Raw genomic sequence first — 26,764 nt, 5'->3', positions numbered from 1 at the left:
AGCCTCCCTTTACACGTAAACTAGTATACAACACCACAATTCTAGAGGATGATAATTATACTATTTGATGACAACCATATACTTATAGTTACCCCTATCTAGCAATCATACATCACTACAATATGATATTATTGAAAAAAAAAAACAACACCACATTCAGAGTCATAATATTTCGTAGCTTTATTGCCCCTAGATCTTCAACCTCCTTCCAGGCATTGAGCTCCCCGAGCTCACTCCACTCCACTCCACTCGACCAATATTCTATGTATGATTCGACTGCTCAACGTTTATGCTTTAGAGTCCTCTAAATTTCTCCAAAGCTCCACCACTTATTCTAATTTATTGACTCATTGAGTAAAACCCAACTCAATCTCATCAAGTAAATAAGCTCCATATGCACAATTCCAAGTCCAAACATAAGCAAACCTTAACTTAAACTATATTACCAACACATTACAATAATTTGATCTAACTCTGACCGTATGAAAGATTATTTTCCAACACTTAAAAATTCAACCACCATCTTTTATGGTAACAAATTATTACATTCACTCCAGGCACCTCTCATAATTCGTCCCCAAATTTTATTAAGAGAAATAAATCACGGTGTCAGCTTATTGTTGACCGCCAAGTTGTCTAGAGGGTAAGACAGAATTTTTTTCTCCGAAGACATGTACCCACTAGGAATGTTCAAGCACCATCTTAGATGAAGAGTGAGAGACTGCGAAGGAGCGAACTTAGAACCAGACCTAGATTAAAATGTATACATAATTTCCTTCTGAATCCACTAACCCCATAAGGACCCATCCACAAACCAAGGCATCTAACATTATTCAATTTAATATTCTTTCTTTTGAAGATGCTAAGAAAATTTCCTAGATCGATATGTCATCTGTGAAGATGTCTTTAATCTTAGCAGTTAAAATCCAATTCATTGCTTGACATTAAGATCTAATCTAATTCATTAGAGAATTAATTAAAATTATACCTACATAATTCTCCTATTAAGTCCAAATAAATTTAATTGATCCTTTAGTAATCTTTCATTTGACAACAGATTTTTTTCAATTTAACCTGTGCATATTAGCATTTAACTCATCCCAATTAAATATACATTAATGAACCTAATTAACTTCTTAATTATCTAATTGATCGATCAAGATAATTAACAGTTGATTATACCTAGACCTCCCTCAAGGCTACATGTAGGTACTTGGGAATGCTTTGGACTGAGGAGAGTCTATAGATTGAAATTATTCTGTCTTTAGATTGTAAGGTGATTTTTGCCAGAGATTTGAGCGTGACACTAAAAAGGCTTTAGCATAGTTATTGGTGGAATTGAATACTGTGTTGCATGAATAATGGGAGTTGAAAGTATATGTAAAGACAAGACCGTCAGGATGAGAATTTGCAAGGAAATGAGGTACTCCACTTCCACTAATTTTGCAACGAAATAGTGAATACATCTGAACAAGATTGACTGAATAATTTTAAAAACATTCCAATAAAACATTGAAAGTTCAAATTTTAAATAAAATGAATATTCTAAAAATCAACTTTCAAATGTACATAAATTATACTTCAAATTTCTCCCAAGTAAATAAATTTTTAATTTTAGAATATATATATATATATATATATATATATATATATATATATATTCTAAAATTAAAAGTTTATTTACTTGGATAAATTTGAAGTATAATTATGTACATTTGAAGGTATATTATATACATACACACATTGTCCACACTATATTTGCATGACGAAGACAACTTAGAGCGCCTAAAATCATTAGAGGCATTTGGAATTACTCAAGGCACCCCGTAATTCCAAGCACTCCGAGTTATCTCAATCACAGAAATGAGACATGAACACGAGTCAAGAAGCATATCACTCTCATGTGTGTGAATATAATCTATTGGATGTCCAACATGTGCAGCCACACTGGGCACCTAAATACATGCAGAGCACCTGAAAGTGATCCAGTGTTAGATGAAATAATATATTGTCGGAAATTTTTTAGGGTTTAGCTGAATTTGAATATACAAATTTAAATTCAACTTATCTATTGAAATGACCTGAGATGATAATCTAAGACTGTCAGCAGGGGCTGATGTCTACCGAGTGTCGACCGCCGAGTGCCGAGTTCCAACTGCTGAGTGGCGACTACCGAGTGTCGACTGTCGAGTGCCGACCACCAAGTGTCGACTGCCGAGTGTCGATCGCCGAGTGTCGACCGTTGAGTGTCGATTGCTGAGTGCCGACTACCGAGGCTTAAGGCCGACCGAGCGAAGCTTAAGGCCGACCGAGTGTCGAGACCAACCAAGTGAAGAGGTCGATCGAGTGAAAAGGTCGATTGAGCGAAACTTAAGGCCGACAGAGTGAAGAGACCAACTGTGTGAAGAGGCCGACCGAGCGAAGCTTAAGACCGACCGAGTTAAGAGGCCGACCGAGTGAAGAGGCTGGCCGAGCAAAGCTTAAGGCCGACCGAGTAAAGAGGTCGATCAAGTTGTAGGGCTTCTGTCCAACGAGTTGTTGTCGACCGAGTTGCAAGGCTTCTGCCCAGCAAGTTGTTGCCGATTAAGTTGCAGGGCTTCTGCCAAGCGAGTTGCTATCGGCCGAGTTGCAGGGCTTCTGCCAAGTGAGTTGCTGCCGATCGAGTTACAGGGCTTCTACCGAGCGAGTTGATGTCGACCAAGTTGCAGGGCTTCTACCGAGCGAGTTGTTGTCGGCCGCCGAGTTGTAGGGCTTCTGTTGAGCGAGTTGCTACCGACCAAGTTGCAGGGACCGAGGCCTGTGATGAACGCAGTTTCCTTGAAACAGATTCGGTCCACCTCCGATTGTGCTTCGAGGCTTTCTTAGGTCATCTGTTTTTCAGGATAGAACAGCTAACCGTGATTCCCACCAAGCACTGGTGGTCACGGCGAACTGAGAGGTACCCGACTGCTATCACGGGCACTCACCGAGCAGGAGTTGCACGACAAAGTCGGGGGGGGGGGCGTAGGTGGAGAGCTTCAGCTTTTTTCGTATGTTTAACTCTTTTGCCTGTAGTTGCCGCCTCCTTTTATAGGAGCTCAAATGAATGGCAAAATTAATGATCGATTAATGATCATTACGCACCGAGCAATGAAACGCCAGTGTTTCTCTCCACCATTTTGATTCTGCATTAATCTTCCTTTAATGCACCTGTTACATAAGCAGTAATAAAGGTTTACGTGGTAAAATGTTGGTTGTTCTACTTGGGCAAATTTTGCCCTAACCGATCCGGCATTCGGTGCGCGCAAGTCACGCTCGCACATGAGTCAACTTGGTTCAGTATAATCCAGGCCCTGGATTTGCACCTCCCTCCGCACCCACGCGTGAGAGAGAGTCTCTCCCCATGCAGTTGTTCACATTATCAAAGCTTGTGAATCAATATAAACCAACCAATATGCCAAGAAACTCTCAATGTGGGACTAAAGTTTCATTCACAATGGAGCTTCTATCTTCTTCCATCTCTTCTCCATTCACTTATATTCAACAATCCCCCCACATGAATGGAGATAGGGTATATGATAGCATTTTGCAGTTAAGTCCAGTATAGGATATAGGTAAGTTTTACCTTTTGAACATTCCCTTGTGAAGATCTGTTTGCTTACTGGCTAACAATAGACGTGATGTCCTTGAACTTTTTTGTCGTCTATGTAAACATTGACATATCTCACTCAAGACTCTCCCTGATACACTCAGTTCTCATGAGTGTGTTCATTCTTGGCCATGAACATGTCTGGTTCTGTGAGAAGCTCTAAGAATTGTGCCTTCAATTCTCTTCGAAGTGGCTCCACAACTTTCTCACGTAGGTGATCTTTTAAGAGTATTCCACATTACTCTTCTTAGATCATTAAAAGGCGTGTGTTTAACCTTCATCCTTCACAGATCCATTGGGACATTCCCTATAGTGAGCAATTTTTTGTCGGTACAGTTAGGTTGCCCTTTGAACCTAGTTTTTGATATCTCCAGTCTACATAGGTTGAGTTTCCTTTGCACCAACATTTCTCATCGACATCAAGCTCATCCCCTATGATAAGCTTGTAAGTAACTCTCTGTTTAACCCTTTGATTAGCGGATCCGCTAGGTTATCCTTTGACTTCACATAGTCAACAGCGATAACTCCCGTTGAGAGGTCTACGACGTATATGTCTAGACTTACCATTGTACAGATAGCTCTGTGCTCGGCCAATTGCTGATTGACTATTGCAATGTATGCAAATTGTCGGCACAGGTTTCGGCCATCTCGGAATATCTTCTAAGAATTGTCGTATTCATTCAACCTCTTCACCACATTTGTCAAGAGCTACAAACTCAGATTCCATCGTGGATCTGGTTATTACGATTTGCTTAGAAGATTTCCAGGAAATGGCTGCACCTCCAAGAGTGAATACATATTCACTCGTACACTTGGAGTCTTTCATGTCAAATATCCAATTTGCATCGTTGTATCCTTCGATCACAGCGGGACATATGGTAAAATGCAATCCATATTCATGAGTATACTTCAAGTACCTTAGTACTCTTGTTATCCCCTTCCGCTCAACACCGGGATTCCTCGTGTATCTACTCAGTTTACTTACTACGTAGGCTAAGTCTGGTCGTGAGCAACTCATCAAGTACATCAGACTTTCAATCACTCGAGAGTACTCTAGCTGAGAGATACTTTCACCTCAATTTTTAGATAGATGTTGACTCGTATCTATCAGCGTTCGTGCCAACGCAGTATCACCCCTGGTGAATTTCTTAAGAAATTTGTCCACGTAATGGGACTAACTAAGAACAAGTTCTTCTGTTGTTATAAGAATTTTGATTCCTAGAATCACATCAGCTAGGCCCATGTCTTTCATATCAAATCTTGAGTTCAACATCCCTTTTGTGGATTTGATTATCCTATCATTATTCCCAATGATAAGTATATCGTCTACATAGAGGCACAAGATGACATAGTTACTCTCTGTGGCTTTCATGTAGACACATTTATCACATTCAGTAATCTTAATTTCACATTCCTTCATGACATTATCAAATTTCTTATGTCACTGCTTTGGTACTTGTTTCAAGCAATATAATGACTTCACCAATCTACAGACCTTATTTTTCTATCCTAGCACAGAAACCCCCTCAGGTTGGTCTATGTAGATTTCCTCTTCTAAATTTTCATTTATAAAAGTTGTCTTTACATCCATTTGATGTATTTCAACATTCTATAGAGCGGTGATAGCCAATAATACTCTAAAGGAAGTTATTCTCGACATCGGTAATCGAGGCCTTCTCGTTGTCGGTATCCTTTGATTACCAATCTGGTCTTATGCTTGTCAATTGTGTTATCTGACTTCATTTTCTTCTTGAAGATCCACTTGCAACCTATTGGTTTACTTCCCGGAGGAAGATCCATAAGTTCCCAAGTGTGATTTTGCAAGATAGATTCTATCTCAGATACAATTGCCTCTTTCCAGTGAGGTCCATCAGATGAGCTTACTGCTTCTGAGTAACTCTAGGGCTTACTTTCCAACATAAAAGTGATAAAATCCGATCCGTAGGATTTTTCTACCCAAGCTCTTTTACTCCGTCTAAGCTCAACCTTAACTGGTTCATCATCATCTTCTTCGCCTTGTGTTTCATATGCCCGTTTTGAGGATCTAGCATCCTCTCGAATCTTATACGGAAACACATGCTCGAAGAACGAGACATTCCTCGATTTGATTATCGAGTTCTTGTATATCTCCGATATGTGTGACTCATATACACAAAATCGATATGCACTGCTGTTATGTGCATATCCAATAAATATGCAATCAACAGACTTTGGTCCTATCTTAATCCTTTTCAGATCAAGTACCAAAACTTTGGCAAGACACCCCTATATTCGTAAATATTTATAGGGTGGTTGTCTTTCATTCTACAACTCATAAGGACACTTATCTATTTTCTTTCAGGGTACCTTATTTAAAAGATAATTAGCTGTTAACACAGCTTCCCCCCACATAAACTCTGGCAGTCTATAGCTCAATAGAAGAGCATTCATCATCTCCTTTAGAATTCGATTTTTCTGCTCAGTAACTCTATTTTGCTGAGGAGTATAAGGAATTGTTGTTTTGTGTCTGATCCCGTGTTCAGCACACAACTCAACAAACGGTGATACATATTCACCGTCATGGTCACTTCGAATCATCTTAATCTTTCTATTAAGCTGGTTTTCAACCTCATTCTTATAAAGAGCAAATTTCTCTATAGTTTCATCCTTATTTTTGAGAAAATACACATAATAGTATTTTATGTTATCATATACAAAAGTGATGAAGTATTTATTCTCATCACATGTTGGTGTTCCTTTAAGGTCGCTCACGTTGGTGTGGATTAGTCTGAGTGGTTCATTGCTTCTTTCAACATGTTGAAAAGATGACATTGTCATTTTCGTTTCAACACAAATCTCACATTTGTGTTTCGGGTCAAGGTGGAATGTAAGTTTGCTTTGCATATTTATTAATCTACGCAACACATCGTAGTTAACATGTCCTCGTCTATCATGTCACAAACACGAAAACTTAAGCATATAATGAGCTTAATGGTCATTACAATGCATGGCTTTCATTTTTATTTATCTTGGGCCTAATGGTCATTACAATGAGCTTGAACAACCTATCAGATACATAGCTTCTTCCTATAAACATTCCATTCTTGGATAATACAGCTCTGTTCAACCCAAAAATAATGCGAAAGTCATGCTTGCTTAACAGTAATCCGGACACTAGATTCTTTCGAATCTCCGGAACATACAACACTTTGTTCAGAGTAAGGTCCTTACCTGAGGTCATCTTCAACACCACCTTTCCTTGGCAAGTGATGTCCGAGGTTGCTGAGTTTCCCATGACCAGTTTGTCTCCAGTGACTTTTTCGAAGTTGTGGAGCAACTCCTTGTTGCAGCACACATGTCTTGTGGCTCCAGTATCGATCCACCATTGTCGCGGATTTGAACCGACCAAGTTCAGTTTTGAGACCACTGCGCAGAGGTCGCCCATTTTTGGTCCCTCATTCAAGTTGGCCTCTTGCTTCTTCTTCGGCTTTCTGCACTCCAAAAATTTGTAATCTACTTTGTCACAGTTGAAGCACTTCCCAGAGAACTTCTTTTTGTTGATGCCTCCTTTGGGTCTTATCTTGGAAGACTTGGGGTTCTTCCGTTTCAAGCTTTAACTGTGCTCAACCACGTTGGCTTTCACAGTAGCCTAAGAGGATAGTTTCCTCTCTGAACTCTTGTTGTCTTCTTCAATGCGAAGTCTAACAATGAGTTCCTTCACATTCATCTCCTTCCGCTTATACTTCAAGTAGTTCTTGAAGTCCTCCAGCTAGGAGGCAGCTTCTCAATGATAGCAACCACCTGGAAGGTTTCACTCATAACCATCCCTTCTAAGTGGATCTCGTGTAAAATCACCTAAAGCTCCTGGACATGGTTGATCACCATCTTGGAGTCAACCATCTTGTAATCCAGGAATTGGCTCATGATGAACTTCTTGGCCCCTGCATCCTCCGTCTTGTACTTCTTGTCCAGGGACTCCCACAACTCCTTAGCCGTTCTCTTCATGCTATACACAGTGTACAGCGAGTCGGCAAGACACTTAAGAATGTAGTTTCGACAAAGGAACTCTGAATGAGTCCATGCCTCCACTGCACTGATAGTTTGCGTATCAGCATCCTCAGCACGCTTGGGAGGGTCCTCGGTCAGGAACCGAGTCAGATTGAGCGTGGTCAGGTAGTAGAGCATCTTCTGCTGCCACCTCTTGAAGTTCAGTCCAATAAACTTCTCTGGTTTTTCCCCATGACTGATTAGCACAGTTCCAATCGGGGTGGAGGGAGTCTGCACGTGTTGAGTCTGTTGCACCTCAATATTCTGCTCTGTGGTCATCTCAACAAAATCAAATCTGTTTCAAGTCTGTTGGACGAAACAATATGTTGTCGGAGATTTTTGAGGGTTTTGCTGAATTTAAATATACAAACTTAAATTCAACTTATCTGTTGAAATGATCTGAGCTGATAATCTCAGGCTGTCAGCAGGGGCTAATGTCTGCCGAGTGCCGACCACGAAGTGTCGAGTGCCAACTGCCGAGTGTCGACCGCCAAATGTCAACCGCCGAGTGGCGACCGTCGAGTGCCGACTGCCGAGTGTCGATTGCCGACTACCGACTGCCGACTGCCAACTGCCGAGTGTCGACTACCGAGGCTTAAGGCCGACCGACCGAAGCTTAAGGCCGACCGAGTGAAGAGGCTGACCGTGTGAAGAGACCGACCGAGAGAAGCTTAAGGCTGACCGAGTGAAGAGGTCGACTGAGTGAAGGAGCTGACCGAGTGAAGAGGTCGACCGAGCGAAGCCTAAGGCCGACGAAGTGAAGTAGTCGACCGAGTTGCAAGGCTTCTGTCGAGCGAATTGCTATAGTGAGTTGCTGCCGACCAAGTTGCAAGGACCGAGGCCTACGATGAACGCAATTTCCTTGAAACAAATTCGCCCCACCTCCGACCATGCTTCGAGACTTTCTTGGGTCATCTATTTCCCATAATACAACGACTAACCGTGATTCCCACCAACCACTGATCGCCAAAGTAAACTGAGAGGTACCCGACTGCTATCACGAACACTCCGCCAAGCAAAAGTTGCACGACAGAGTCGAGGAGGTAACCCTTTTGCCTATAATCCCAGCCTCCTTTTATAAGAGCTTAAATGAACAGCAAAATTAATGATTGATTAATGATCATTATGCACCGAGCTACAAAACACTAGCATTTCTCTCAATCATTTGAATTCTGCATTAATCTTTCTTTAATGCATCCGTTACACAAGCAACAAAAAGATTTACGTGACGAAATATTAATTGTTCAACTTAGACAAATTTTGTCCCGATCGATCCGACATTCGACGTGCACAGATCGCACTCGCACACGAGTCAACTTGATTCAATGCAATCCAATCCCTAAATTTGCACCCCCTATGCACCCAAGCGTGAGAAAAAAACCTCTCCCCATACATTTGTTTACATTATCAAAGCAGATGAATCAATATAAATCAACCAATATATCAAAAAACTCTCAATGTGAGATTAAAATCTCATTCACAATGAAATTTCTATCATCTTCCACCTCTTCATTATTCACTCATTCAACACAGGTGCCTGGCCCACCGTGGACATGCACGATGGACACCCAGCAAATTATCTGCATATACAAAATTTACTAACGGAGGCACATTAATGAAAGCCAAAAATCCTAAGGCTTTTTATCATACATGATGGCATACATGAACTATGTTTTGCATAATGACCTTATCTGCAAATTGCATCATTTTTCCTCAAAAGCTAACTTGCAGGATGAAACAAGGGAAACAAAACTGATGCAATAAAGAGAATAAATGACAAATGTAGTCTTAACTGACAAAAAAGACTTTCGTTTCAGATCTAATCTAACATACAACAAAATATGCCAAAATGCATAAATAAAAGAAAACAAATACAACCAACAGCGCTTAATATATAGACATTACAACAGACTGACAAATGAGTAGAAACCCAAAAGACAATCCAAAGAATATCTATGAAGAGACAGCATGATTTTTACAATGTCAACGTGTCCAAATGTGCTCGATCATCTCAATGTACTTGAAGAGAAGTGCATTCAGGAAATAAACTCATGATCTGCTGGACAAGGTTGGGTGATACTGCTTGCGATTTCAATAGAACTTGGTGATGTCTCCTTAAGAGCAAAAGGATCTCTTCACGTAGATCAATTTTCTCAAGGAAACCTGCAACCACAAAGCATAAAGAAAAACTAACAATGCACTGACAACTAGCAGGAAAAATAAAAACTAGACAATATGCATGAGTCAACAAAGCACTGTAGTTATCACGTAGATAGTTGATGTATTGGTATTGGTATTGGTATGCTTAGTACAATAGGCATCAATAAGGACCAAAAACCCAGTATTAGCAAAACAAGAACCAATGACGGATTACTTTCACTCAGTTCAAATGCTGACTGTTTGTAATTTTTCTCAAACTGTGTCCCCATTCATGTAGTATGTAGCCAAAAGTGAGAAAGTTCAACGGGTGGAATTTATTAACAATGTACTTCAACAAGAATAGCTGGTGACTTCAGGCGACAGTACAATAACTGTGAGGACATAAAATAAGACTAAGTTTATACTAACAAGAAGTAAAAAATTCAACGATAAAACAAAATATTCATCAAAGTGGATTAAGTTGCACTTATGGTTCGATTTTAAGGGTTTAAATAGCTGAAGCCATATAGTACTTTTTGTATCAAGCACATGTATGTCAGTTCTTCAGACACCAAGCATATTGTTTTGCTTCAAAAAAATTTCAACAAACATAGCAAGTTAATGTTGGAGCCAACACAAAGGATAGTTGAGCGGAAAAACTAAAGATGTGATTTTCATACCTGTCCAAAATATACCATTTACCTAAGAAAATAATTCTGTGCAAAGCTTACCCAGTTCAAGATCTTGAACTCCATCTTCCATATCTCCTTCAGCCACCTCACTAAGTTCATCAGCTGCTTTTGCATATCTCTCCAGAAACTCTTCATGAGTCTCTTCTAGATCACCATCATCCTCTGAATCCTGCATAATCAGTCTTTAGCTTTAAATGAATGCTATGGAAGTAGATATATTAACAAGATCTCCTCTCTCCAAGCTACTACTAGAAAAATAGGAAACATATAATAAAACCATAAACAAAATGTCAAACAAGAGAAGTAAATAGATGAACAAAGGAACATTCAGTGACCTCATCATAACTGGTCTCTTCTTCAGATTCAACATCTATGTCTTCACTATCACTCTCTTGAGCTTCTGCCTCTTCAACTTCTTTCAGATGTATATATGCCTCCATCAAGGAGGCAAAGCATTCTGGCAAAATGTGATTGCTATGCTCTGATGGGAAAGCTAAAAACTGCACAACTAACTTTCCCAGTGAAATCACTGCATGATATTTGGAAAATTCATTATGCACCACAAATTGAACTACTATCACAATATGAATGAGACGAATAATGTTCAAAAGTATCCAATATCTCACCAGCTAACTTTATCTCAGATACTGATGACAGACCAGATTTAAAAGTGTTAGATGAGATCTGTGCCAATCCATGGGCAAAAATTATAAAACCATGGACTTCATCTAAGACTCGCTCAACAATTTCAGGATATCTAATATAGCATGATGCAATAACCAGAAGCAAGGGCTTCCAAAGGGCAGTGGGCTTGTTCTGCAAATCCTTGTAATGAGAAAATGCTGCCTGTGTGAATGAAGTTGTAATTGACTGCTTGACATCTTCAATTTGAAGTGAGAACTGAGAGGTATTTAGTATTGCATGTACACATGAAGCAGCCCTCCGAGTAGCAGATGGGTATGCCATAAGGCCCTTGGCAATAAAAGAAGAGATGTCCGCAATAATAGAATGCTCCAGACCTGGAGAAAGACGAGATGCTATCCTTCTTGTGAAGAAGTTTGTAGAGTCACATCTATTATGTAGATTGACAATTTTGTGAATGCAGTCAAATACTGCAATGTCCTCTGTTTCTTCCCAAGCATGCCAATCTGCTATTAGCTCAGCCCAGACAGCTAACAACTCGGGAACTTTCAATTCTTCAATTTCATTCTCATTAATAGCAGAATTCAAGATCAATCCTAGCAACGTCGAGATGTCATCCAAGCAGGAAGGAGGAAGTGATGTACTTTCTTCTGTTGTTACCTAAACACAAAAGGAAATAAATACAGTAGCTGATAAACTTTCCCAATGTTAAAAAAGACTCAGCTGACAGTCATGACAATTCATGATAAATTGAAAAATAAAAAAATAAATAATAATACAGAACATTTTTTTTTATCAAAAGTCCTCTCTAATACTTTTCAGAGTCCAAGAGGCAAGTGAACTAACATTTGACTCCATAGGCATTTGCCAAGCCTGTTGCAACAAACTCGAAAATGACTTTGCAATTGAAGCCTGGTCTGACTGCCATTCTGCATCATTGTGCTCTGGATCTTGATCGACCAACAAAGCCTCCCAGCTTTTTATTATGGCAGATAATGCAGCAAAACCCCTCTCAACTACCTTAAGCCAAAAAATAGAATATTACTTCTTTTTCTAAAATCATGAATAAATAAATAATGCAACAAATTAAGTTACTTTTCAAGTTATAAAAACTACTAATTGAAAGATACAGATAAACCAAAAATTTGTTAAAGAAACAGATGCATATATTAGGTAACTGGCTGTCCAAATCAACAAGGACACATCATCTTGTAAAGGAAAGTAAATCATTGCACATACAGATTTTTTTCTCATTACTCACAACATGCATCAAATTGCAGATTAGGCACCTACTCATTCACAAAATTCTAGGTTATAAATATGATTGTTGGTATCAGTTGGAATTCCTTAGTTCCAAACCAAAGATATCTATCAGACATGCAAATAAAAGAGAATCAGTCCAATAAATTGAAACATTGGCTGTCAAAAATGAATTCTCTTTTATTTTACACTAGTTTTATAGTATATTGGATCTTATATCATAAATATAGAGCCATGATTATAGGAAAAATAAAAAGGAAAGTACCAGAATAAAAATAACAAATCAGAAAGTTGACTGAATCATATCCTATCAAATTCCATTGGATATGGATTATGTTATGGTTGAATTTGTAGAATTGAGTAAGGGTCGAATCCCGGCAAAGACCAAGAAATTACCCTCCCATGTGATGGCTAGCTTCGGTTTCCTGATTTACTCCCTTCCAGTGGTATGGGGAAGGCGTGGGGGGGCCACCAAGGTGACAGATTCCCTTTTGCAAAATGTTATGGTCGAATTTATAATAAATATGATGTGTTCCACTAGATGAGCCAAGAATTGACCTTGCTCAAGCCAAGAGCAAAGAGAATACAATCATAGCTGGTTGAGCCTAAATCAAGGTAGTATAGACTCAACTAGAGGTCACGGATGTGACTGTACCAAGTTTAATTGGTAGGCAATGTGGTGGTGCTAACATCAGCAGTTTCACCTAAGGTGTAGGAACCTGGACTAAGGTGTTGGGGGTGGTTGGTAAGTTTGGCTGAGGTGGATTTTGATCACCAAACGCATTTAGGGGTGCCCCGAGGTAGTTTGGGCCAAACTAAGGTGGGTTAGCTTGATAAGAGTAGGTGAAGCATGATCAAGGAGTGACTTATAGGGATAAGCTACTTTGTCTTTATCTGCCCCTGGAAGCTGTGGCTGCTCCTTGACAGGGAATGTCAAGGCTTAGGAAACCTGAAAAGTCTGCCCTCTCTTGTCGCTATAGTGAGTCACTATTATAAAACCATAGGCTTTGGGTAAAAGTGCCTCCTATGTTGTGTCACCATGTGCCAGCATCTGGTTGATTATCACTGTGGGTTGTTGTGCACTTCGTGTGCAGCCTTCCCTCTGATCGTATAGGTAGCAACGGTGGTTCCTAGAGGTTTTATGAGTGGCAAAGAATCATCCTGCAAGGCATGAGTTTACAAGATCAAAGGCCATCACACCACAATAAATGCAAAATCTCCATATGTTTTTACCTCCTCATTATTAGAGGTCACTTTGACTTCCCATCTCATTAAAACTTCAGTGTCCTCTATTCAACTTGTGGTTATTATCCTATTCTTCATTCTAGAGTTGCTTTGACAAGAACTTGTCCTTCCTTCTAGATACTTCCACATGGCCAATGGAGGTCAGATAAGAGGTTATCTTCAGTTCTCATAGGCCAGGAGAGTTCGACCAGGCACTAAACTTATGCAAGAGTCGGAGAGGACCTATAGAGAACCATCAAACATGAGCCATACTAAACTAGCGGTCTCCAAAGAGATTGTATTCCTACCTCCTTCCATTTTCATGTACCAACTAGGAATGATTAGGTTTTTCATCCCCCTAAGGGAGAGAGATCCTTTTCTTTGCTGAGTATTTTTGCAAGAGCACTAAATTTATCTTTTTAGTGACAAGATTAATAATTTAATTTGAATTATTTATTTTAAATGAGTTTCCCCTTATATGGTCGTGTTTAGGGACCACAATGGGCTATGTCAAATTATTTCCATGTCAATAGAAGAGATCTGGTTTAAATAAAGTTTAGCACAGACTCAATTTGGGTAACTTTGAAACCTAGAGTTGAACCAGATTAAGTTTGGATTCAGTTCAATTATGAGACCTAGAGTTTTCTCTATACAATCGAGGGGAAACCTTTTTCCTTATAAAACCTAGTGGTCCCTCCTTTGATGCATTGGTCCCCTTCCACCTCTTAGTGTTTTCTAGGGACGTAGCCAGGATTTTCGATTAGGAGGGGCAATTTTCAAAAATTCATGAAACGAGAAAGGAATAACTTACAACTCTTGGAAGATCATTGCTTTTAAGAAAAATAGAAAAGATAAATTAGAGAGGAAGAAGTAAAAACAATGGAAAACTTTACTTTCTTCGTTAGCAACCTTGACTAGTTTCAGTAAGCTCGGCAGTAACACAAAGAGAGCAAGGTAAGACAAAACATGACTATTTTGTTGTGCCAATAAAATCCTAAAAATACGAGAAGAGGAAAAAAGATATGGGGGTTGATGGTTGCTTGATCTTATTGCTGGAAGAGGTCAGCAACTGGTGTTGCATTTCTTGCTTGTTGGAGAAGAGAAAGGAGAAGAATAAAGCTCTTGTGCTTCAAAAAAGGAGAGGAAAAAATTATAAGTTTACTAACGTTGGAGAAGAGAAGGAGAAGAAGCAAATGCGAAAGAAGAGGAAGAAAAAAATAAAAGAGAGGAATGGGTGAAGGGATGGCATACGTTACGACGAGGATGTAACATGCATAGAGAGAAGAGGGAGAAGAGGGAGAGAAAAAAATGAAAGGTTTCGTCAAAAATATCCTAATTCTTTTTAAATCATTTGAACTCGTTTAAACATTAAACTTGGTTCGATTATAACTCAACTTCAAATCAATTCTGATTTGAACCAACATAATTCTTATCTTCATATCTACCCGTTAGATTTAGTTCAAACTCGATTGAATTTTAATTTAGCTTTCTTATTTTGTGTCCTACGATTTAGCTCATTCGTTTATTATTATATATTTTATTTTTAAAATTCAATACTTAGCATTTCAAATCATGATATTTTCTCATAGAAGTGGTACCAATGGATAACTTAGGTCATAAACTTTCCAAATATGTGATCAATTTCAGTTTTTGACACTAAATGGTGATGAATCAACTACTCAAAGTGACGATGAGGACTTTCAAATATATATTATTTTTTAATAAAATGTGAGAGGGCGCAGTCGCACCTCCTCTCCTTAAGGTGGCTACGCCCCTGGTGTTTTCCCCACTTCATCGAGTCAATGCTGCCACTTCCACCCCTCGGGCAATCCCTCTTGACGACTCACCAAAATTCTTGACCTTTCTATGCCATCCCCACACAGCAAGAAGGTTGGTCTTCGAGATTGGCGAGCAAATAGTCAAAGCATAGATTGTTTTGTGCATCCCTATGACTGGTGCATTGTTGCGTGTCCTAGCATTGTTGTGTGTCCTAGCAGAGAAGCAGAAGTGCAACATCCATTTTCAACAACTGGCAGCCTAAGGCAGCAGCCACACAGACTCCTGCGCATCCCTGCCAAACCACACACCAAGGCACATATAAAATTCTGTGCATTTCAACCAAGCAACTGTTTTTTGCTGCTCATGCATGCACTGCGAGTTACTGGCAAGCCACATGTTGCTGCAGTTTTCAACACTTGAAGTGCCACGAGCAATCTTTCTAGCGTTAAGGCAGCACTCTAACATCTAATGTAGATTTTGTGTTTGTTGAGTTCATGTGTTTGAGTGTAACTAAATCCTTTGTGCTACAATGGAATTCATGGAGTTTTGAAGCCATATCATGCCTTATTACAAGGAAACACAACTGCCCTTTTGAGAAAATTATACTCGAGGAGTCCAATCTCTGTAGGAGTTAGAGTTGTCCCCTTCACCTTGGTGCAATGTTCTAAAAATTGGCCTAGGTGGCCGCCTAGGAGTTGCCTAGGCGCTAGGCAACCAACCGCACTGAAAACATACTAGTCGGCTAGCCTAGGCGACCTTGTCGCCTAGGCAGGATTAGGCGACCCTAGCCGCCGACTAATCGATCGAATCATTTAAGCACCGCGAAAATAGTGTAGGTTTTCATGATTTTTTTTATTTGGGCTTTTAAATTTAAAGCACAATTAAAAAAACTGAAATGTAACCTTTTTTTGTGTTGGACTTAAGTTTTATAAGCCTTACACTTTAGTCCAACAAGAAAATCTATTTGTTGGCTTGCCCTAGGGGCTAGCATCAAACTTCATCTTCGTCCTACTAAGTTTGTGTCCGATGATTTTGCATCCGAAGAAGAGGATCACAATGATGATATTGAGTTTGTGTCCAATGAAAAATAAGTTTTTGAAAATTATGGAGAAGAAGAAGTAGAATAAATTTATGATATTTTATTAGTTGTGTAATTTTGAACTCATTTTAAATTTGATGTTATTGTGTTGAGTTATAGAATGTGATTTATTATGTAGTTTATATTAATACCGTGGAATTCGCCTAGCGGCACCTAGTCACCGCCTAGGCGGCCTAGGTGCTTGGCGTTGGTTTGGCGCCCGACTAGCATCTAGCAAATTTTAGAACCTTGCCTTTGTGGGAGTTTTTAGCGAGATCCTCAGTTAAATTGCTTAATTGGTGATCAAAATGATTGATTTTTTTATTGGTGATCTAGAGTAGGAGTCGTATAGAGTACGAAGCACAAGTTAGTGATCTACACCAAGGGGGATAACACTTTGCTTCCTTCATGAATTTTTGGTGTGAGATAAGAAATAATATGAGAATCTAATGCAACTTACCACAATATAGAGTTTGAATATTCAATTATTCTTAATAACTTTTTTTATAAGTAAATTATATTAAGAACCAAGTAAAATGTACAATCTAAGAGCTCAAAGATCAAAACACATGCGTTTGGATATTTATAAACATCCTGTCAAGATTCGGCACCCCTCCATCAAAATTACAACGGTTTCTAAATTGCCAAATGAGAAGACAGCCAAAATCCTCTTCACAATACACCCCAACCCTCTAATCTCCCCTTTGAAGACTCAAGGCATCCATCTCATAGTGCTCATCTCCTACCAAATACCCAGCCAAGCACGCACTCTAATCCACAAAGCCCTGTTGCCAAGCAACTGAAGAAGAGATGCTCCTGGGTCTCATCCTGGCCCTAACATAGGGGGCAAGTCTTGCATGGCATATACGGAAGTCTATCCTTAGTCTACAAGCAAGCGTTTGTGAGCGAGTAGCCACGACACAAAGCTATGCTTGGGCATAATGCCCAACCTCCAAACCACTATAGTCTAAGCAAACAATTGACCCCTCGACCAAAAGAAGGCATGCACCTGTGGTGCCTCGCCAAGACAAGGCCTGCCAAATACTGAGTAAAGATATCACTTGCTCTGCTATACCTGCACGATTAAGGATAGTATCTCGAATCTACAACAATCACTTAATAAGCGGCGAGTTTAATGCCCATAGATCAGATCAGCTTAGATACATGTGATGAATCCACCGCATTCAATGTATTCTTCTATTGTATGTTCCATAAGGTTCTGGTCAACAGCGCTGAATTCTAGGTATATAAATCTCGCAGTCAATAGCCCCCCTCCTTCGGAAGACACATAGGAGCTTAGGATATAGGAGGGTGCTTAGACATCTACATAAAAGTTCAACAAATGGAATATATTGTCTATCATGCCTGATGCGGCAATGATGAAGGGTCCCACTCCGTTGCCACGGTGGAGGTCAAAGGAGGTCAAAATCAAGGCGGTCAACACATAAATGACACCGGTCGGTCGGGAGCAGTATGCCCCGACCGGGGAGAAGACTTCGAACCGACGTCGTCTTTGACACGAGGAACAATCAAACAACTGACGCTTAAGGGAGACAATGTGTAGAAGCCGAGCCGAGCGGCTACCCCGCTCCACCAAACAACAGAGGTGCAAAGTTCAACTTTGGTCGAGTGGCTGTTCCGCTCGGCCTGGCAACAGATTTCGACCGAGCGGCTACCTCACTCGGCTCGACAACAGGCTTCGGCAATAACACAGTGGACCTTCGATCGAGCAGACACACACGGAAGAACAGCTAGGTTCTGGCCAGCCAGACGGGGCACCAGGTGTCGGCGGCTAGTAGTACACTTCTGATATCCAGTGATATCCTTTTGGGAGTTGGTGTCGCCGACACTGGACATGGGCCGCCAGAAGATCGTACGACGGAAGCTTCCACTATCACTTCAGAGATATACTCAGCCCGTTAAGGTACTATGTCAGGGACACTTTACTACAAGTCTTTTCAGGGAAAGCTTTGAGAAACGTGCTCGTCTTGGGAAGCGTGCACGCGCGCTACCGAAGCTCTATATATAAAGGAGAGTCCAAGCATGGGCAAAGATACGCAATACACGCGATATTCACTGTATGTGCTACAGTTCTTGTTGCTCCACTTTCCACTTCATCGTCAGTGACTGACTTGAGCATCGGAGGGTCAACGTCTGGACCCCTTCCCTGGCTCGGCACTGACGCAGTCTGTGTTGCAGGTCAACGCGGAGTCCACAGGAGGTCAGCGTGAGCGCCACATCCCCAGCTTTCCGTCTTTTTGACTTTCGGACAGGATCAACGCCATTGAAGATTGACAAGATAGACAACCAAAACTCTATACCCTGCAAGACTGTCCCGACTAGCTCTAATTTTCCGGCATAAGAGAGCATGTACCTCAACCAAGAAGCCAAGCAATTAATAGACTTGACCACAGTTCGGAACCAACGGTTCAACGATTTTGAATCGTCAGTTCAACGATTCCTCAAGCGTCAACCCTTAACTTTAACCGTCCAAAACAGTTACAGTTCATGACTCTTGGTTCGGTTCACAATTCACGACAATTCAAGACGGTTCAAAATTATTATTATTTTAAAAATATATTTAAAAATTGTAAATTTATATAAAAAAAACAACGGTCGTAACCGCGTCAAAAGTCGGAATCTGCCCAGGGCCGGGGCTAGATATATATATATATATATATATAACCTAAGTTATATCTTTTAATTAATTTTATATGTTCAATGATAGCTTTTACTATATATAAATATATAATTTTATTATTAAACTAATTATATTCAAGATAAATTTATTATTGGATATATCATACAAGTCAAAAAAGTTTTTATAAATTCAATATTAAATGAATAAAATAAGCCCATTGAGGAATTTAAAAAGTTAAATAAGATTAATAAATTTAATGAGTTAAAGGTAGAATAATCTCACATCAAAGAATTCAAAGTAAATAGGTTGTAAAATTATCTTAATATAAAAATATAATAGTTCCACGTAAAAAATTCAAGGCAAAGAGGTTGAAAAATTATCTTTAATAGTAAAGTAGAATAGTTCAACATCAGATAATTTAAAACAAATACATTGAAAAAATAGCTTTAATAAAACGGTAAAATAGGTTAATTAATATTGAATCAAACCATTAATATAGTAAAATATTATAAATATTATTAAATAAAAATTAAAATCTAAATAAAATTGAAATTTAGAAAAAAATAATGAACCATCAGTTTAATGATTAACGGGTCCCGTGAACCATAATCGGCTCAGCCCCAGCTAGGCCGTTACGATTTCAACCCATGTAACCAATGAGCCAATGAATAACCAACCCGTTGACTTGGTTACGGATACAAGACGAGTCCAAACCGAACCCGGCCCAAGATCTAATCATTATGTCAATCAAGTAGTCAGTTGTGTGTAATGGCTCTATTATCAAAGGAATGTAGGTATCTTAAGGGGAAAGTACCAATCTGGAAGCCTGATACCTCTAGTAGTCAATCCCTGGTACGGCCATCAACACCAACCGTGTAGATGTTGGACTTGTGTAGGTAGCCATGTAGATGTTGGACTTGTCTTGCAAAATCCGCAAATCTCCATAGACAAGATATATGTGTGATGGTGGATTCATCCCCTCAGGTGAAGATCAAAAGATCGTCAACATATGCTAGATGAGTGACTCCAATCACAACATATATCGAATGAAAGCAGAATCCTATGTATGCATGGTGGCATCTTTGAGCAACGATGCCAAGGATAACTAGTTCAGCTTCTGAAGATGCCTAACTATAGTTGGTTGAATTCTAACTACAAGTTGAAGATGCCTCTAAAAAATATCATCCAAGGATGCGTGATGTGCGTAAATTATATACACTTTTATGCATGTTTTAACGCACATTCACATACTTTATTTGCGCCTGATTTATGCACTTTGACACCTCTCATCATATTTTCAGCATAATTACTCTTTTTTTGAAGATCTGCTCTTTGTGTGTTTTCTTGTTGGCAGGATGTGCTTTTAAAGCGAAAACAACGCTTGTAGATGAATCAGAAAGCAAATAAAAAAAAGGGTCCGGTCGTGTGGAATCCACACAGCCGTGCCACATGCCCAGTGGAGGAGAAGGCTCCGACCGTGTGAACCCACACGACCGTACCACAAATCAGAGAAGAAGCAAGCCCCAGCCATATGGAATCCACACGGCCGTGTCAATGAAATAGAGAAGAAGCAAGGTGCAGCCGTGTGGAATTTCCAGAGACGTAATAGCTTCCAACTGTGTGAATCCACACGGTTGTGCCACCAGACTAGAGCCAAGGCAGCATCCGACCGTGTGGATTCCACACGATCGTGGCACGGGTCGTGTCAAGCCCATGCCGAAGTCTATTTAAGGGGAGGTCTTCCCCTTCTCAAGGGAGGGAAGGTTCTCCCCTTTGGGGATCCAACTTGGACGAGATCTAGACTTCTTCAGTACTTTATTAGGCGATCCGAAGCCAAATTCAGCGTCTCCATCACTCCGAAAGCTTGGATTGGATCCAAAGACCACTCTTCGTATAGGAAAAGCTTTCTTCCCTTCTCTTCTTGAGTTTTGGTGTTTTTGGCTTAGATCTTAATATCTTTGGATTCTTTCCTCCTAGTTATGGAGTAGATCTTTTGTTCTAAAATTAAGAGAGTAATTGTGATGTGAATTGATGTAAAACTTGTGGATTTGCCAATTTCCTATTTATATGACATTGCTATGCCTTGTATCTATTTGATCTTATGTGTGTGTAGTGTGTTTGAACTTAATTTTCATGTTTGATTGAATGTTTGTGTAAAATTGCTAATCCCGTAAGAGGAATGCTCTAGATCGTATGACCAAGAGACCCTAGTGACAAAGGTATCCCGTTTCCGGAAATGAGAAGCAATTCTCCACAAGGAAGTAGAGAATTAGACATAATTGTGATTTATATCTCTATGTTATTGTCAGAGTCTTCTTGTGATTTATGATTGAGGGGCCCTAGTGACAGGGGTATCCTATTATTGGACTTCATAGGAATCATTTCCATTTTGTAGCATAGGATATGGATTAAGATAGCATTTCGGCTTGACATCTGTGGGGAAGAGCCGGTAATGAATCAAACTTCCTACAAGTGCATAGGAATAGAAGATGAGTGATAGGTGATCCATAATACATTGATTAGCATCACAATGAAACCGAACCCTTAGAACATCTCCTCGAACTAAGTTCCTCAGCTCTCTCTCTCTCTACTTCTCTTACATTTGTGATCTCATGCCCATTGTGGCTCCCTCTATCACTAACGATGAAGCTAAATATGAGCTAGCGACATCGTGCCAAAGCTTGATGAAGAGGTCTCAACAAATTTGATGTCGCTCTCTATACAGGTTTGCTCAGCTTTGTAGTGCTCTACTCTGCATGGCATTGCCCTGCATCGCTTCGCTCTGTATTGGATGGCCCTACACTACACTACATCACCCTGCATCGCTTCACACCACACTACATTGCCCTACATCGCTCCACTCTGCATTGCAATGCCTTGCACCGTTCCGCTCTGCATAGCATTGGCCTGCACCACTCCACTCTGCATTGTATAGACCTATACTACCTTACACCATTTCTCTCTACACTACAGTGCCCTGCACCACTCTACTCTGCACAACATTGGTCACAACTCTCCACTTTCCCCTGCATGACCCTGCACCACTCTGTTGTCACAGCATTGATCTGCAACTCTCCACTTTACACTGCATTGCCCTGCGTCGCTCTGCTCTCACAGCATTAGCTTGCACCACTCCGCTTTGCACAGCATTAGTCTGCACTGCATGGCCCTGCATTATTCCACTCTACAGTGCAATCTATGTTGTTGCTAGGCCAATTGCTTGTCGTTGCTTGCCCTAAATAGGTCCACTCTGCTCCTTGTGTAGCCCCTGCACTGCCCCTTGCATGGCACGGGTCATGCATATCCCGCTTTAAGTCCTTTGATTGCCTGTACGCAACTTGCTACTCTGCTCAACCAAGGCTCCTAAGCTTACTGTTAGGCATACTGCTCTGACTGTGTTGTTCCATTCCGCTCCGCTCAGTTATTCTTGTTGAGTTAGCATGTTAGTTATTCTTGTTTGAAGTATAAGTGATTCTTCCTTATGTTTGTGATGCCATGTTAGTCCTTGATGATGCTTGAAATGCGATGACTTTTATCTTGTTCATCACTCATCCATGCTCCCTAATATCCAAAAATAATTAACAAAAGATTTTGAGTCTACCTACAAATATCTTAATCGTCATTATATACTATTTCTAGTTAATATTTATACCAAAAAACATTGATTATTTTCCATTTTTTTTATTTTAGGATAAAATTTATTTGGATAATAAGTCCATTTCCTACTATTATTTTGTCACATACTTCATATATTTTGACAGTAAACATAGCACTTGTGACAGTTGTGCTAGTTGAATCGGAGAAAATGATACTATAACAGTTTTATTTAGGCAGTTAAACAGCAGACACTAGCATGGATTACATAATACTTGTGTAATATACAGAGATACAATATACTGCAAGAGTAACAAATTCAGCCAAATATTATGGAATATGAATAAAGCTATTAAAACAGAGGAATAAACGTGAATATTAACAACCTGAACAATACTTGAAAACATGGTACCTGTGGCCAAGGATCTGGAATTGAAGGAAAGTGTTTAGCAATTGCACCAACAACGCTTGAGAGGAGCATAGGTACCTGATGTGAAATTACACTTCGCCCAGCCTCAACTGCAGAGCCTAGAAGATGAAATAGAAAGGATAATTCATTTTCATCTCCATTAGTGATCCTATTGACCACGACTTGCAGGAAAGACAGCCAGTCAGGTGGTACATATTCATTCTGCAAAATGAAAAGAAAATTTAGTACACATTTTATTCAGTTAGAAGTAGAAAAGATTCAAAAGAACAATATTACTTCAAGAAGAACTACGATGGCCCTAGCTGCAGAAGCACGAACAGGATAGCAATTGATACAATTTATCTCTGGGAAAGTTAAAGCTTTAATCAACGAATCATAGACATCTGAACTCATAGCCTGCATTAACACACAACTAGTGTTATAACAGTGTACATTCCTCCATGTAAAAAAAGGCTTAATTATTGAAATTACTTTAGAGGATAAAATTGCATTATTCAGAGAAAATGAAAATCAATACAGGCATATTAACAGGACTATCCTAACATAAAGAAGGGTATAATAGCTAATGGGGAAATGAATCTGTTAGGTCTAACGCAAATGTAAACTATCGATTTAGCACTTCCCTTCAAATTGGATCTTATATTAATCAATATCCAACTTGTTACCAAAACATAAAAAGTATTGGATAATATAGTAATCAATATCCAACTTATTATCCAAAAATAGAAAGAAACCTCTAAAGAGAAAAAATAAAAAAAACACTCAACAAAGATGTCACATTGACACAGCAATTGAGAAACGTTGATGGTTAAACACTCTCAAATAAAGTCGGTGATCATCTTCAGAAAAGAGACCTTATGTAATAATCCATTCAATAAGAGAACTAGAACATTTAATATCAGACAAAACCACTAGCCCAAAATGTTCAAGTTAAAATTGATGTCGGACACAATAGCGATTATCCTATAAGCTAATGAGAAGGGGGTTAAAGGAGAAGACAAGAAAAGATAACCGTTGTCCTCTAAATTTTTACAAAAAACAAAGAAACGTATGTTTATATAGACTCCAACTCAAAGACACAAAGAAAGAAAAAAAATCCTAAAAAATAGACTACAATTCCTATCTTATAAAGAAAAGAAAGAAATTTTAAAAGAAAAAAAAAATTTCCTAACAAACTCACGGTCATAAAATCCCTAAATAGATTAAAAACCAAAAATACAAAAGATAAAAAATATCAGAATTACCTAAATACCAAAAAAAATATCTTAAATACTAACAAAGTGAAAATTATCAAAAATAATAATAAAAATATGCGGATCCTCCTGCATAGTTGCCCTGAGTTGAAAGAACTCATTCTCGAATTTAGAGTAATATCATATGGTAGCCTCGGAGAAAGATCCTTTGGTACCAAATCGGTAAAATCTACTAGCAACGATTGGACTATCACCTCCTCATCAAAATTGATTAAATCCACAATTAATCTAACATTGTATTGTAGCTCGGACATGGGCATGTCATTCTCTTTTATCTCAGTGTCCATGTTCACATTATACAGACTCGTTAAAACCTTAACTTGTGGTCCCCTCATATCAAGAACCTTCTTAACAACCTCAATACCTTGTTCCTTCTTTTAGCCAACATCTCATCGACCCTCAAACCTTAGCTCTTTCTTGCTTCTACTTTAACCACCTATTCTCATCCTCATCATCAAAATCATTAAACAATCATCATCGTACCATCTCCCCCATCACCTCCTCCGTGGAAATTCTTTTTCCTTATATCTACTCTCCACCACCAATTTCTAATTGGGGATCCGACTCCCTCGTTTTCTAATTGGAGAAGCACTGCTCTAGCTCCTTCCTCCTATCGGAACCTTGTTCCTGGAAACCTCCGGATCTAACAATAGCACACTCAATCTTTGCCTCTCCTACGATACCCAGGATCTGGACATTTTTTGAAGTCTCTACCACCAACTGTGCAGAGGCATTAGCGATGGCGATGGCGGTGACTGTGGATCGCTTCACTTCTCTTCCCCTGACCTCCTCACGTCATCTTCCCCGTGGAAGGTCAGCTGAAACCCCTCCCCGACGTTGACATCGCTGTAAAGGTCATCAAAGTCGTCATCTTCACAATAGAACTGCTCCTCATCCTGTATAGTGAAGATTACCTAATTCCGTAGGAACCCACTGCCTTCGCCGTCTCCGTGATCCATCTCATGGAAGGGCAATCGATCTCGGCTTCAAAAACAACGAAGTGTAAGTACCCAATTTTTTTTATGTGGCCAACGAAATCAAGTTAGGTCCTATGGATTTAATCCTTGTGTCTAAGTGTGCAGGAATTTAGGAACACAAGAAATCGAGCGAAAGACACAACTAGCAAGAAGGATGGCACAAGAAGGGAGTTGATGGGTTCGACGCGTCCGAGTGATGAGGTGTTGCAGAAGAGTATGCTAACGGATGAGAAGGAAGCGCGCGGCGTTTTCGATGGATGAGTAGCCTGAGCGAAAGACTGCTCGAGAAGAGAAGGCCGAAGTTGGGTTCGGGTGAGCTTAACTCTAGAAGGTCGGAGGATCACCCGAGCGACCAAAGGAGCCAGCTAATGGAGAAGGCGTCGGATGGTCAGCCCGATGCTAACAAATTCGAGCGCCCGGACCACCAAGGTGCCTCATCGCAGTGTCGTTGCTGTGGATCACCTTTAGGTCCATGTCAGCAACGGTCCGGGCGTCCGAAAAGGGTCCAAGCTCCCGAACATGAAAAATTCAATCTCAAAGCCTTTGCATGGAAATAAAGTTTGCCTCGCTAGGGCACCCAAAGAGGGTCCAGATGTCCTAGTTGCCACGTCAACAAACGGCTAGTTTCGACCAGTGGAGTATATTTGTTTTAATCAAAGTCGAAAGTTTTGGAAAGAGTACTTTTATAATTTCAGGCAATTCACTCCCCTCTTACTGGTTGCACCAGGACCAACACAAAGGAAACCTAGGACTAGGTGGAGGAGCGAGGAATGCAGCGACGCTATGGAGACTCACTTCAAGCTCCCTGTTCTCATGCTTCTGGTGGCGAAGTTGGTCCCTACAACTCGGAGGCGCGCTGTTGGAGGAAGCCCTCCTGGTTGGTCATTCTGCGCCACTAGTCCACACGACAAGCCTTCCTCCTTCGAGCTTTATAGCGTCGTGCTGGTGAAGAACATTTGGATTGACGTGGAGTTCGCTGGCATTAGGCTGGTGAACAGGTTCAATTACGGCGGGACTTTGATGGAGGTCGAACTCAATGGGGTTGCTGTGGGGAGTGCTCCGTGTTTCAAGAGTATCAATGTTATGAACTTGTGATGTTGTCCCTTGGATGATAACTAAATTTCCAGCAGCACTTTCGAATTTGACTTCTTGATGTTCTGCACTCAAACACCTGAGTTTCAGCTTCAACTTGAGCTGCTTCAGAATGTATTGGCCTTTTCATTTGTTCATCAACTGTAGTAATTTTCTTTTGACCACAAGTGCATCCATCCAGAATATCACTCACACTTTTCTGTTCACATACCATTTGAGTTTCATTAGTTGAAACTACCTGCTCCCTATGATTGGAAGGTTCTGAAAAGAGAAAGGAGAAGCGTGCACTATATTTCCTAGATCAAGGTC

The 26,764-nt window shown here is 40.0% G+C and overlaps 1 protein-coding gene across 2 annotated transcripts in view; it reads right to left on the bottom strand.

The window, feature by feature from the left end:
- Positions 1-9,447: 9,447 nt before the first annotated feature.
- Positions 9,448-26,764, bottom strand: part of LOC122009856 — a 93,928-nt gene continuing 76,611 nt past the window's right edge. For both annotated transcript variants that reach the window (XM_042566167.1, XM_042566169.1), the window contains exons 15-21: positions 23,410-23,529; positions 23,116-23,334; positions 11,974-12,147; positions 11,112-11,787; positions 10,821-11,014; positions 10,525-10,654; positions 9,448-9,817 (exon numbers count right to left, since the gene is read on the bottom strand). In XM_042566167.1, the coding sequence (XP_042422101.1) occupies positions 9,666-9,817; positions 10,525-10,654; positions 10,821-11,014; positions 11,112-11,787; positions 11,974-12,147; positions 23,116-23,334; positions 23,410-23,529 (1,665 nt within the window). In that variant the 3' untranslated portion in view covers positions 9,448-9,665. The remainder of the gene's footprint in view (positions 9,818-10,524; positions 10,655-10,820; positions 11,015-11,111; positions 11,788-11,973; positions 12,148-23,115; positions 23,335-23,409; positions 23,530-26,764) is intronic.

This window comes from Zingiber officinale, chromosome 8A (genome assembly GCF_018446385.1).
Source record: "Zingiber officinale cultivar Zhangliang chromosome 8A, Zo_v1.1, whole genome shotgun sequence".
Taxonomy (NCBI): domain Eukaryota; kingdom Viridiplantae; phylum Streptophyta; class Magnoliopsida; order Zingiberales; family Zingiberaceae; genus Zingiber; species Zingiber officinale.
The sequence above is the reverse complement of the archived record's forward strand: the minus strand, read 5'-3'. Positions and strand labels throughout refer to the sequence as shown.